This window comes from Mus musculus, chromosome 14 (assembly GCF_000001635.26).
Source record: "Mus musculus strain C57BL/6J chromosome 14, GRCm38.p6 C57BL/6J".
NCBI lineage: Eukaryota > Metazoa > Chordata > Mammalia > Rodentia > Muridae > Mus > Mus musculus.
In genome coordinates, this window is record NC_000080.6 from 87,458,847 (window position 1) to 87,473,553 (window position 14,707).

Genomic DNA, 14,707 nt, shown 5'->3' on the forward strand with positions numbered 1-14,707 from the left:
CCGCTGGCGGCCATTACACATTGGGGTGTGCACTCTGACCTGACAGACAGGCTGCACGGCCTCACACTTAGGCTGCTGTTTCCCTTCCCTGCTGTTGTTGAACGTTATTAAAAGTAAAATTCTGGTGAATTTTAAATGTTAAAAACTCCATTTAGAAATTATGAATATGGTGTATTAGCTTGGCATGTGACTCTTGTCGCATTACCAACGTGCCCGACAAGTCCTCTTTTCTGTTTGTGTTGTAGGTTCCTTTGTAAACTGCTCCTAAGCTTGCTCAGTCCTTTATGAGTATAAAAGCATATGGCTGTGAGGTTATTCGTTTGGAAAAGATGTATGTTTGGGTCTGTTTCATTGTGTGCTTATAGACAGGTGTTCATATGGATTTTCTCAGGGGCCTCAGTTTTAAATGCAGGAATACCTTTTAAAAATAATCAGTGAGGGATGAAATTTCCTGCACATTTCTGTTGAGTTATTTTTTAATTTGAAAATAAATGTATAATATTTTAGTAAAGAATTTAAGCTATGCTGTTGGTCCTATATCGATGTTAGTCGAGTTTCTTGGCTGTGTTATAGTCTCAGTGTCATGTTTACGTTCCCCAGAGGGAGTGGAGAGCAGGGGTCACTCTCCTCACCATCATTCTTTGTACACTCGTCACTACCACAGATTCTTTCCCCATTTACCTTGGATCTTTTGTTTATTGTTAATTTCAAGTATTCTTTTCTGATTATTAGTGTGTTTTTACAAAGTTCTCTCCAATTTGTTTTCTTTTTTGACTTTTTGTTACAGAAATATTTGTTCTCAGATGTAGTTTTCTGCTGAATTTGACTTGGTCTCTGAACTATCCCTACCCCTGCTTGAGTTTCCAGTCCGTAGCATGAAGATGAAACCTGATAATTTGCATTTTAATCCTTATTAGGAGATGTTGGCCTTGGGTGGGAGCATCCTTAGGAAAACCCCCACATTCTAACTGCAGGTTGGGTGGCCGCTGTGGATGGCTGTGGTGGACAGTAATCACACCATAGTCCATGCCATCTCTATCTAGTTGAGTTAAGACAATGAGAGCTCACTGTAGCAGTGTTTACTGTCTGCCTGTTGTCTCTGTGTCCATAGACTCAGAGCTCACCTTGCTGCTGCCTTGAGCTCACCAGCAGATGGAGACCTTCTTTGTCTTGGTCACTTTCTGAGCACAGTTTTGCTTCTAAAGTTGTGTGCAGTATTTTTTAAAGGTTTCTTTTGAAGGCAGTTGATAACAATAAACAAAACTTTATAATGTAGAATATTCTGTGATACATATTATCACTTAAAACATGCTTAAATGTGATGCTAATTTATACATAGAATGAATAGATTAAAGATTCCCTTTTATATGAAATAGGAATTTCTAGGTATTTCTTTTTCTGTTCTTCCTCATTGATTATATTTTCCCTTTGACTAGCTGCTGCTGAGACCAAATACAATTCCACTCACAGCAGGAATGAAAAGGTTTTGAAAACAGGTTTAATAGAAAATTTAAAAGCTGATACATAGATTGTACTCATTTTGTTGGCCATTAGAACTCTACATACTCTATTTAAATGCAGCTGTATTTAGGCTAAATATTCAAGAGATAAACTTCTAGTGCACACTGAAGATTAATGCCACTCACTATACTTTGTAACTTTATTACAAAGATTTACTGCCTAGCATTTCATCATGGTAATAGTATCTGTTTGTTATAAGGATATAGTCTAACACTAAATTACATATGTTACAGTTCTAGTTTAAAATAAGCTTTATCTTAATCTGTAAATAAGCTATAGGGCTATATTAGTAAGTATGTTTTTTAAATTAAACATTAGCTGTTTACTTTGCAGTGTAAATTATTATGTAAAGCATACTTAAATATGATGTTAATTTATATATAGAATGAATAGAAATTGCTAGATCGTTCTTTTTATGTTCTGTTATTGATTATATTTTTCTTTCACTAGCAGCTTCTGACATGAAGCGTAGTTGCTGGATTTTAGTATGGAATAATACTCTTTAGTTTACCTTTTATATTAAGAAAGGAAGAAAGATTGGTAAGGGAGAAGCTGAGAGGGAAAGAGAGCAAGCTAGATTACGTTAACTCTCAAACAGAGCAGATGTGGGAAGCAACTTTACAATATTTCAGCCAATGTCAAAACGTCAAAAGGATGTTTACAGTATACGTCTTTAGAGGGGGGAGCTGGGCATGGTGGCGTACGCCTTTAATCCCAGCACTCGGGAGGCAGAGGCAGGTAGATCTTTGAGTTTGAGGCCAGCCTGGTCTACAGAGTGAGTTCCAGGACAGCCAGGGCTACACAGAGAAACCCTGTCTCGTAAAACCAAAAAAAAAAAAAAAAAAAAAAAAAGAGGCGGGGAAGCCATGAGTCAGATCAGGTGTGGAGAATATGATGGGACCAATAACAAACCAGGAAGACACAAGTACAGCCATTGCCTCATCCAGAGGTGTCTCTAATTGTTAAATTTAGTGATTCTTGACAAGTTACTTAATCTTTCTAGAGGTTAATATCTATATTATTAAAGTATTATTCCTTTATGCCATTGAAATATTAAATGATCCTGAACTTGAAATGTTCAATGGCGTGTAGTCCACATGGTGACTTTGTTATGTTCAGAATGGTTTGTTTTTCTCTGACATCTAAAAGCGCCCAAATGTTAATTAATGACCTCGGCTGGGTTGCTCGTTACTGAGCTCTCCAGAAGAATTCAGGGAAGGACTCAAGCACAGGGACCGATCTTCATTGTCTGCATTTAGTCCTGACCGTCCTGGAGCCAGACTGGTGTTTGTGGTAGGACCAGCGATGGCCTTAGCCCTGGTGTGACTAATTCTGCCGAGTCCCAGTCTGTCTGTGACACTCCCATCGCAGAGGAGACGAAGACAGATGCTTGAGGACTGGGAACATTTCCCAAGTAGTTAGAAGCAAGGAGAAGAGGGAACCGGCATCTTGTAGGAATTTCCTCCGTTTGTTGTGTGGGATTTATTTTGAAAAAGCCTCCCGAAAGTGTCTTCCGCAGCTCCTTTCTGGGCCTCAGATACTTCACAGTGTTCTGGAGCGTTTCCAGAGAGATCAGCCACTCTCTTCAGAGGTGGATGGGAGGAGGCTACATTTCATCTCCCAAAAGGCCAACGCTTGTGTTGTTGCTGTTACGATTAGTAAGACTAAGATAACACTATTTTCATGATTTGGTAATTTCAGATTAGAAAGAGAATGGAAAGCTAGTAGATTTTTGATCCGGTCTGTAGTCTACTATGTATTTAATCTCATTTCAAGATGTCTTGGCCTTCAGAAAAATACTTCATTTGGATTTTGCAGCTGAAGTCTTAGTCATTGCTATTATCATTAATTATTTTGAGAGAATATAGAATTGCAAAAGGTAAAATTACTTTATTAGTAATTATGATATTTTCCCTGAGGGCTTTCTGTTGTGATTGTAAAAAGATAAATATTAAGACATGTTCTATGGGCGTGTGGTGAGGTGTGGGGGAATGGTGCCTTGGCAGGCCCCTGCTAAGTAAGGATTCCTTCCCTCTGAGGACCAGCCTCATGATGGTGTAGTATAGAATAGAGTTTATTTATGCCATGGGGAGGGGAAGAGTAGTAGAGGCAGAGAGAGGCAGAGAGGGGAGAGGAGAGAAGTAGAGGCTGGCCATGGCCATGTAGAGAGAGGGAGCAGGGGAGTGCAGAGAGAGAGGGGAGCAAGAGGGCAAGAGGCAAGAGAGTAAGAGGACGGGCAAGCAACCCCTTGTATAGTAGGTCAGGCCTACCTGGCTGTTGCCAGGTAACCGTGGGGGTGGACTCCAGGCAGAATATTAACGCTTTCCCCTTCTCATTCCATCTGTGGCATTATTTTGAAGTTTTTATGTACCATGTGTTTGACCATAGTTTCATAGATTTCAAGTAGAGACTTGGAAAGTGGTTGAAAAGGTAGACAGAGGTTTTCTTCCAGGTTTCCCACTCCAGGCTATGTGTTCCATAGGCTCCCCATAGGCACTGCAGGCTACATGTTCCATAGGCTCCCCATAGGCACTGCAGGCTACATGTTCCATAGGCTCCCCATAGGCACTCCAGGCTACATGTTCCATAGGCTCCCCATAGGCACTGCAGGCTACATGTTCCATAGGCTCCCCATAGGCACTGCAGGCTACATGTTCCATAGGCTCCCCATAGGCACTCCAGGCTACATGTTCCATAGGCTCCCCATAGGCACTCCAGGCTACATGTTCCATAGGCTCCCCATAGGCACTGCAGGCTACATGTTCCATAGGCTCCCCATAGGCACTGCAGGCTATGTGTTCCATAGGCTCCCCATAGGCACTCCAGGCTACATGTTCCATAGGCTCCCCATAGGCACTGCAGGCTACATGTTCCATAGGCTCCCCATAGGCACTCCAGGCTACATGTTCCATAGGCTCCCCATAGGCACTCCAGGCTACATGTTCCATAGGTCCCCCCCAACCAGGCCCTAAATGTTGGAGACTGAGTGAGTGAATGTGTGTGTGTGTGGTGTATGTTGTGTTGTGTTGTGTGTGTTGTGTGTGAGAGAGACCCAGAGAGGTAGGCAGGCAGGCAGGCAGTGAGGCAAACTGACAGAGACAGAGACACGTGTGTGTGTGTGTGTGTGTGTGTGTGTGTGTGTGTGTGTGTGTGTGTGTTATATCTCATGAAATCTCTTAGGTTTTTAAGGACAGGATGTTCTGAAGTCTTGGGACAGCTGGTAGTACACAAGCTGGAGACCATGGGAAGTAGTCATAATGTAAGTGCAGTATAGTTAATATTTTTCTCTGTTCAATTTTAATTTTTTGTTATTTTCATAGATGTTTAAAACAAAGTAGGCTTGGTAATTATAAGAGATAGTGTAGTTTGAATGCTTTGTGTTCAGTGCAGTTACTGGAGGGTTTTGCACATTGTGGAAGAAGCCTAACAGGAAGTGTCAGATAGCTTAGGGAGACTGTCCTGAGAGAGGGATACCAATGTCTCATTTGGTTGTTTCTGGTTCCCTATAAACCACCAACCAATCAAGTAACAATTACTGAGCAATAATGTCCAGTTAGGTAAACCAAGGAGTTTGTTGTGGTTCCTTGCAGAACTATCTGAGCCAGTTGCCTATGGAGCAAGTGTTGGCTCAAAGGCAATGGCTTCACGGAAGTGTCACCCTGGGCCGGTGAGCATGCTGTCTGAATGCCCTGCAGGTGGCTCGGCAGGTTGGAGAATCTTCTCCAAGCGCCTGGACTCATTGTCATTCAGAGAAGTGAGGACTCTGAGCAGCCTCTCCCAGGCAGTTTCCTGTCCCCTCAGCTTAGGGAGGGCCTCATTAAGCTCTCTCAGCTCTGCAGGGCTTGGTCTACCCGCAGTCTCCTGAGCCGCCCTCCAGGAGGCAAGGTTTCAACCTGAAAGAAATTGATACACAGCACGCACGTTCCAGAGTTATTTCTTTTTAAATTGTAAGTCCTCATCCTGACAGTTGCATACGACTTTTTAAAATGTGAAGCTGATTTAATGCTTCATTTTTGCAAGCTGAAGTGACTGGTCAGAGCTTCAGCAATACCACGGTGAGCCACAAGATGGCGGCCTAGCCTTAAATTTCAGAAGGAACTGTCCTCTTTCTCAAGTTTAGACAGTGAATAGTTTTAAGAAAAAACAGAACAGAACAGAACAGGTAAAAGGTTCAGGTTTTAATGGAAAGCTCTTTTCTTTCTTCTTGGTTAATGTAGTCTGTTGTAAATATCAGCTTATTAGTGTTCCATTTAGTGAGTGAGTTATTAAAATTAAGCTTGTTCTTATATTTTTTAGAAAAAAAGAATAAAATTAGGAATTTGTGTTTTATTTACTAGGGTTTAGTAATGCAGTCCTTCTAAGTGTAGTCAGATACATTCTGCAAACTAAAACAACAATAACAACAATGGCACTTAAAAAAATAAGTTCTGCAGCCCAAGGGGGCTGGCCCAAAGCTTTGTCTGTAGTGGGATGTGTTCTTCCACTAGCTAGGCTGCCCTGTCTGGGCTCAGTGGGAGAGGAAGTGCCAGGGTGGGATACCCAGGGTCTCACCTGCTCAAAGGAGAAGGGGAGGAGGGTTGGGGAAGGCTTGTGGGAAGGGTGACCAGGAGGAGAGCAGTGAGCAGGATGTCAAGTGAATAGGCAAAAATAAATAAATAAATAAATAAAAGTAAGTTCTGTCAGGAGCAATAAAGGTCAGAGTGGGAAGTGGGGCCTCTGCGTGCAATCTTCACCTGCTCCCGTCCTGTCCTGGGTCCATTGCTGAAACTACTCAAAGCAGTGAGGGCCATTTGGTTGCAACTGTTGCTTTTGTTGTTCGGGAATTTCAAGGTTGGGAGATTATTCAAGATATTTTTTGTTTGTTTGTTTTTAAGTTTTGGAGACAGGGTTTCTCTGTGTATTCCTGACTCAGAGATTCACCTGCCTCTGCCTCCCCAGTACTGGGATTAAAGTCGTGCACCATCCTGCCTGGCCTCAAGATAGGTTTTTGAAGGCTTTAACATTTCTAAAGGGCAAACACTTTATAGTCACTTAGTAAATATACTACCACATTATACTTTTCTTTGTATTAATACATTACCATCGTTATTGTCTTCACGTAAGCAGTCTTGTCTGTCTGTCCGTGTATTCTGTATGGTCACTTTCTGTATGCTCTGTGTGCCTGCTCTTTCTGTATCACTTGAGAATCAGACATTCTTGGCCTCTGCTTCTCCATCTTTGGAACATCAAGTCTTGTTTAGAGCTGTTTTCAGCAAAACCTTCTTTTGTTCTCTTTTTGAGGCTTTGAGGATCTCCGGTGACTAACGTTAAATGATTGGTCTTTATTATTGGTACATACAGTCTGTGGAGCCCCACTAACAGAAACTACCACGGTGAGCTCAGCCTTTGTAGCTGCAGCACCCAATGTCCTTCAGCTGTCGGCAACCTGCCACATTGTCTGCAGTTTCCAACTCAAGTGCAGCCTCTCTCCTCATTTCCAGTTAGGCCTCAAAGAATGATATTCTCATTGCTCTGGATGTCACTTCTGCTTTCAGTGTTAGCTGTAGAAGTTGCAGTAGAAGGTCAGCGTGCTTGAGGGAGGCAGCTCCACGATTGCATCTATTTCTGTGTCACAGTTGCTGATGACCTCTGGCAAACTATTTCTTTCCCTGGGCTGTCAGGTTTTTTTTTTTTGTTTTTTGGTTTTTTGAGACAGGGTTTCTCTGTGTAGCCCTGGCTGTCCTGGAACTCACTTTGTAGACCAGGCTGGCCTTGAACTCAGAAATCCACCTGCCTCTGCCTCCCAAGTGCCAGGATTAAAGGCGTGCACCACCACCGCCTGGCTTGCTGTCATGTATATTTACATGAAGATAGAGAGCAATCTTAATGGGCTGTGTAATTCCACAGGTGAATTCAACAATGTCTATAAAGCGCCTGCCTTGGCTCCTGGTACAATTTTTGCATGTTAATTATAGTATAGCATTAGAAAATCATTCTTGTTTATTTTATTCTTACTGTTGTTTGAGAGAGGTTTGCCATATATACGAGAACAGCTTGAAACTGGCTGTGCGGCCAAGGGTGCCTCATCTTGGTTGATCCTCTGGGCCTTAGCCTCGCAGGTGCTAGGCTTACAGATGTGTTATCTGTCAAGTGGTAGTTATCTGATTATTTGTTTCATATGTGTGGGTGTTTTGCCTGCATGGATGTGTGTGTACCCCATGTGTACCTGGGGCCAATAGAGGGCAGAAGAGAGGGGTAGCTCTTCTGAAATGGAGGTTACAGATGGTTGTTAGCCCCTATGTGGGTGTGGGTGCTAGAAATTCAACTAGGTCCCCCAAAAGAGCAGTCAGAGCTCTTAACAACTGAGCCATCTTCCTAACTTCCAGAAATATTTTTTTATTCAAGTAGGTAAAAAATTACTCTATTTATTCACTTATTTACTTAATGCGCGTGCACGTGTGTGTGTGTGTGTGTGTGTGTGTGTGTGTGTGTGTGTGTGTGTGTAGTTAGGTCAGAGGACAGCTTTTACGAGTTGGTTCTTTCCTCTTACCGTGTGGGCCTTAGGACTTCATGCTTCATGGCGAGTGCCTTACTCACCTAGCCATTTCAGTGGCCCTGGAGCAGTTTCGAGTGTACATTTGTGCAGAGAGAAAGAGACAAAGAACTTGTAAGTGAGATTTTATGTCAGATGTCCATATAAAAGGGAGGGCTATTCATAGTCGTAGCTTTTCTCTCTAGACTGTTGGCTTTCAAACTATGGGATGAGTTGTGATTGGACTTAGAGAACATTTGCATGGCTGGAGCGATGGCTCAACAGTTAATGCTGCTTTTGCAGAGGACTGGAGTTTGGTTCCCAGCACCCATGTGAGGTGACTGACAGCCACCGCTACCTTCAGCTCCCTGATATGATACCCTCTGTTGGCCTCTGAGCACCTGGATATGTGTGAAGTTGCATGTAGACAAAACATGTACACATAAATAAAAGTAAATCCTTGGGGAAAAAACCTTACAGTACACATACTCTGTATACACATCTTTCTGTGGCAAGGTATTAAAATATATATGTATATTACACATGTGTATATAGTATATGTGTATATATTTAGTAGATATACATAAAACAATATACATCTCATATTCAATATTATTTTTATTTTAAAATAGAATATGCTGTTTTATAATATGAATTATGAGAAATTGAGCCTAATCAAACTTTTTGACTGATAATTGTGCATGGAAGGTACATGTGGCTGTTGTCTGTGAGCACTGGAACCTAAACTCTCTGAGTTTGGGGACTTTTTATTCTAAGATACTTGGAGAGGGTGAGAAAGCAGACAAGCGTCCTAGCGTTTCCTCGGTGTGCAGCTGCAGCATGCCGCCATCGTCTCAGCCTGGTTAGTGCAGAGAAGAGTCACGGAGGGGGGAGCAGGAAGATTGGATTTCTGCTGGAGCAGCTGCGGCAGAACGAGGCTGTGTTCAGAGCAGTGAGGTGATGCGCACAAAGCCCAGAACAAGGTACTTGCTGTGCGCTGGACCAGTGTGCTCAGACGCTCATGGTCTTGGCGGCTGCACATCTCTTCTTGGTTCAGGCTGTAGCTAGATCTAATTGGTTGTTGATATTGGCAAGGGAAATTGCCAAATAGTTTTAAGGGTAGCTTTTCCATTATTGTCCCTCTTAGAAATGATTTTACTAACACTTATGGCATCAAACTTGCTCTGTGAGATGGCTTTGAGTGTATTCGTTCTGTGTAGTTTATAGATTTAGCTTTTCAATTAAGAAATTTCACTGAACAGAATATTAATCTTAAAGCATAAATGATTTAAAATATTGATGTGTGTACATTTAGGGATCTTTGAGGTTTAGTATTAAAGTGGGTCCCCCTGAAGCTTCTTCTGAGGTAAACACTAGAATATCTGAATGGCTCTGCTCGGGTGTTCTGTCCCCACCCCTTCCTACACTAAGAAACAATTGCATGAATTCTGAGTTTGTTCATTGACTTTAAGTACATTTTGGTTTGTGTATGCAATTTAGTAAATATGTATCAATTCCTTGGATGGCTACTTTATTATTTATACTAGTTTTGAAAATATACACTACTTCTAAGAAGCAGCACACAGTAAGAGATGAACTCAGGGACTGAGTTAGTGCATGGTAGGGCTAACACTTTCCTTTCATAAGATGATGCCAAATTACATTACAAAGAGTTGCATCATTTATATTGCGTTCAGTAGAGTATACAGGATCTATTTGAAAGGTACCTTTATGACACTTGAAATTACCAATTTTTTCTTGAAATTGTGGTTGTAAAATATGTTCTTCCTTAGGTTATTATTTTTCTCCCAATAAATTTTAGAATCAAATTACTAAATCTCTTAAAGTGTGCGAGAATTTTTACTGAAGCTGCACATAAGCTCACTGACAGTTGACATCTTTATAGGGTATGATGTGATGGAACCAATCAAATGCTGCAAACTGCCCATCTGAAGAGAGAGAGAAAGAGCCTCAGTGTGGACAATTCACCACACTCTGTAGTGTAGTCAGTCTGTGCTAAGCGACAGCATGCAACCACTGAGCCTAGAATTTGGAAGAAACAGACAGAGTAAATTCTTATGGATTAGCCCAAGATGGCTAGTCCCATGACCTCCAGCCAAACATGTAAATAGACACAATCTTACACAGGTGTAGTTTTACATTTAGGTTCTGTATTTGAGAGAAAATGTTGTGTCTTTCTTTGAGAGCCTGGCTTGCTTTGTTGAACATAATGATGTCCAGTTGCATCAGTTTTTCTGTGAACACCATGATTGCACTTCCTTTACAGCTGCATACAATCCCATTGTGATGTGTTGTTCTGCATTTTCTTTATCTGTTCAGTGTTGATGGATAAGTAGGCTGGTTGAATGTTCTACCTGTGGTAAATACTGCAGCTGTTCACCCGCTTATGCAAGCCGCCTGTGCTGTGCTGACTTAGGGTATATTCGGAGTGCAGTGGCAGTGTCCCCTGCTAGGTGGATCTATTTTCAGGTGTTTGAGGAACCTCCATACTGATTTCCACAGTGGTTGCACAGCTTACATTCCCACCAGTGCTGAGTGCGTTTCTTTCTCCTCTATCCTCACCTGCATGTGCTGTATTTGATTTCTTGATAATAAATAAAAACCTTGAGATTCTTGACATGAACCTCAAAGTAGTTATGAGTTGCTTTTCCCTGGTGACTAAGTCCATCAGAATATTTAAAAAAATAGTTAATGAATACTTTTAACAATACTTATTGGCCATTCGTGTTTCCTTGTTTCCTGGATGGCTAATGATGTTGAACATTTTTTCAGGTATTGATTGGCCATTTGGATTTTTCCTTTGAGAACTGTCTATTTAGTTCATTGGCCCATTTATTTATGATGATTTTTTTTTGGTGTTTAATTTTGGCATTTTATATACATGTGTGCATATGTATGTAATTACATGTCGGACACTCAGGTGACAGTCTTGTTTCCCTTTGTTGGTTATCTCTTCACTCTAGGGATTATTGGTTTGTTTTACAGCAGCTCCTGGAGGTCACACTTGTCAGCTCTTGGGATTATTTCCTGTGCTATTGGAGTTCTCTTCAGAAAAGCCTTGTCTAGTTCTGCGCTTCAAGTTGCTTCAGCTATGTTTCTTTAGTGGTTTCCGAGTTTATATTTCATGTTAAAGTCTTTGATCTATTTCCATTGATTTCTTTTAAACAGAGAGATGGATTCAGAGATGGATTTAGTCTTATTCTTTTACATGTGAAAAACCAGCTTTTCCATCAACTTTTGTTTTAGAGCTTATCATTTCTCTAGTATCTTATTTGAACAATTTGTAGCAATAAGTAGGTATCTGTATCTGTCGCTGAGTGGGCATATCTCTGGGTCCTGTATCTGCCACTGAGTGGGCGTATCTCTGGGTCCTGTGGTTCAGTCCATAGGTGTGTGTGTCTGTATCTGTGCCACTTCATTGTCCTACTGCTGTTTTGTATTGCTGAGGCTATGTAATATAATTTGTGATTAAACATTGGACTATCTCTAGTGTATTGTAGAGTTTATGGGTCTATGCATAATTTGAATTCTATATGTCTCTTGTATTGAATGTCTATTTCTTCCCCTAAATTTTAGGGAAATGCCTTTTATAATTTCATGGAATAGATTCTTTATATTTTTAGTGTTTATCTTAGCTCTATCTATGGATTCTTAGGTTTGGTTTCTTGATCATATCGAGTAACTGACCTTTATAATCTCTAATACTACCAGTGAGGACCAGACCTCTTTACATTTATTATTATGTATATAACAATTTTAAAATAATTTAAATATTTTATAAAAACATTAAAAATAATTTGAAAAAAATAGTGTATGTTTGTATTGTGTATGTGTGCGTATACCATGGCATGTGTGTGGAAGTCAGAAGACAACGTTTGGGAGATCTCTTCTTGTACCATGTGGGGGGTTTCCCAGGGTGGAACTCAGGTCTTTAGGCTTGGCAGCAAGCACCTTTACCCACCGAGCCATCTCCCTGACTGGAAGCTGTCTTTGTAAGCTGCTTCTGTTGCCTTGTTCTGCAGTGAAGTGCAGACTGCTGCTCTCCCTGTGCGCTCTGAGTAACTGTCCTTACCGTTCCTCCTTCCCAGGATCCTGTCACTGCCTTGGTGGACTTCTGAGGCATTTCTTCCCTTGTGTAATAACTCCTATTTCCCTTTATTTTAACTCTTCTTTTACTGGCTCTCTTGGCAGCTGCCTCTAGTCTACCATCTTTCCCAGAAACAGAATTTTCCTTTCATAGCTGGAGCTTAGATGAATGATTAGACGAGATAAAACTGAACGTGTGACATTGGTTAGTGCTGAGCAGTAGGTGTCTGGTTTAGAGACTTACTTACTTGAGGAAATAATGTGTAACTGTTTGCCAACTGTTCTTTGTTTTCTGAAAGTGTGTCTTAATTTTTTTTATGTACAGAAATATTTATTTGAAAACCTGTAATTTTAAAATAGCCCTTTTATAATCCCTAAACTATGATGCTAACTTAAAGATCTATTTTGTTATGTGGAAATGTTCATTTCTGTTAAATCTGTTTTTTTAGATGTAAGCAAATTAAACTGTATTTCCCCAGTTTTGCTATCAGCATATTATTATATAAAACTTTTAGCTTTATAGCTAATTACACCATTGATTTATTTTGTACTTTGACTGAAAGTTGGCAAGAGAGAACATTTTTTTTCTCTCCTTGTCATATATCATTGGATTTAATATCATTTTCAAAGGGAAGTGTAGAAATAAGTGAAACACACTCCTTGAACTTTATGCATCTTACACTTTGGAGCATTGTAAAGTTGCTGTTTGAACAGGAAGCATTCCTTTGAATTACTGCCATAAGTTGATGTCCTTAACATATTGTCATGTAGTCTGTCTCCTGAACTTCTTCCTGTTCCTGTGAAAGGGGAGGGAATAGGGTTTATGTGGACTGTTTCAGACACATAAGACTAAAGTGTGACCTCTGACCTTTTATTCAAAACCAGAGCTGCTTTCTTAGTGCTTTCGTGCATTGGAATTATCTGAAAGTGGAAATTTTACCTCTGTGAATTAATAAAGTGAGTTCAGTCTTGACTTCAATTGAAGCTATCTCTATAAATAATAATAAATAACAATTAAAGATAGGAAAATTGTGTCATTGAAAGTAGAACAGCGGTTAACAAATGACTTTTGTTCTCTTGTGTGTGACAGCTTGAAGGTCCATGTGTCTTACAAATTCAGAAGGTCCGCAATGTTGCTGCGCCAAAGGATAACGAGGAATCGCAAGCTGCGCCAAGGATGCTCCGCGTGCAGATGACGGATGGGCATACAAGTTGTACGGCAGTAGAATTCAGTTATATTTCAAAAATAAGGTGACTCATATAACTTGTTAAGAGGACCTGAGGGTGCTTTTCAAACCTGATTTCATTGTCAGAACTTGAAAAAGCAGGAATGGAGTCTTAAGTGAATGCTGTACTTTTCCATAACAGATTCTGGGGTGTTCATGTCTGTTTTGTCTGACAGACAGTTAGGGACGAAGGTAGTTATCCTTCATTCTGTCGTAACTATAAAACAAATTTAAGATATATATGCATGATTTCTTTTTCCAGAAAATCTTTGGAAATTCACTGTTTAGAAAACAGTAGCATATCTTTAAATATGTTTTTTTTTCCCCAACAGATTAGCAGCTGTACTTATGTGGTGTGTTAGTACACTGTTTAAGATTCTAGTCAAGTTTGTAGGCTAATATACTTTCTGAGGAGATAATTAAGGCTAAAGAGGTTTGTGGCTTCCTATTTTGTAAGAAAGAATTATTTAATGCGCAACCTTCCAAATTCTTATTTTGTTTAAGAATATGTTTTTTTGTTAAACAAATTTTTTTGTTAAAAAAATGTTTAGAAGATATTTTTATTAAATCCTTGAGCATTTAATATAATGTATTTTGATAATTTTCTCCCCTTCCCAACTCCTCCTAAATCCACTACCACTCCTTACCCATGCTGATTGCCTGGAATTAGCAGAGATGTGTTAGTGTAATTGTGTTGCTGATAGTTACTGCTGATCTCGGGGATGGGACACTGTACTCAGCAACTGCCCTTTGACTCCCGAGCTCTGTAAGGCAAGGTTAGGCAAGGCAAGGCTCTCTGTGACTCTTCCTTTCATCAGCTTTGAGTTATGACTAGGAATGTTAAGCTTGTGAGGCTCAGGACAATTTTAATGGCTTTATTGAGATAGGACTGATAATATGCAATGATACACATATCAGACCTACCTGATACACAGAACAATGTCTAATCTGTCTTACTGTGTATGGCTTCTTTGAAGTTTGAGAATGAGGCACATTCTAACTTCTTTTCCCTAATGATTTTTAGTAGCCATCTTTGAAAAGGCTGTGGTATTAATACTCACTGATTTGATGTTGCATGTATCAGCATGTGATGAATTTCATGAGCCTGAGAAATGTGAATAATGAAGCCATTGTGGAATAATTTTCTAATTCATCCCAAGTGTTTCACGGCAGACTATTTTAGGAGTCCTATTTGGAGAGCCTTTCCTCTTGCTGGATGTGGGAAGAGATGGAGTGGGATTTATATCTGTGCTTTTACTTTAGAACAGACCTACATGATGAGGTGAATTTTATCCTGAGTTTCCTTTAGCCAAGTTTCCTCTGGTTTTTGTGCAAGATTTTG

General features: G+C 40.3%; 1 protein-coding gene across 9 annotated transcripts in view; it reads left to right on the forward strand.

The window, feature by feature from the left end:
• Window positions 1-14,707, forward strand: part of Tdrd3 (tudor domain containing 3) — a 129,331-nt gene that overhangs the window by 42,669 nt on the left and 71,955 nt on the right. For 8 of the 9 annotated variants that reach the window (XR_383170.3, XM_011245039.2, XM_006518909.3 and 5 more), the window contains one exon: window positions 13,230-13,390. Coding sequence is in view for 8 of the 9 variants with exons in the window: in XM_011245039.2 (XP_011243341.1) it covers window positions 13,230-13,390 (161 nt within the window). In the remaining variant the exon portion in view is untranslated. Of the gene's footprint in view, window positions 1-17; window positions 13,097-13,229; window positions 13,391-14,707 lie in introns of those variants that run through there. The other variant, XM_006518912.4, reaches the window with a different exon arrangement.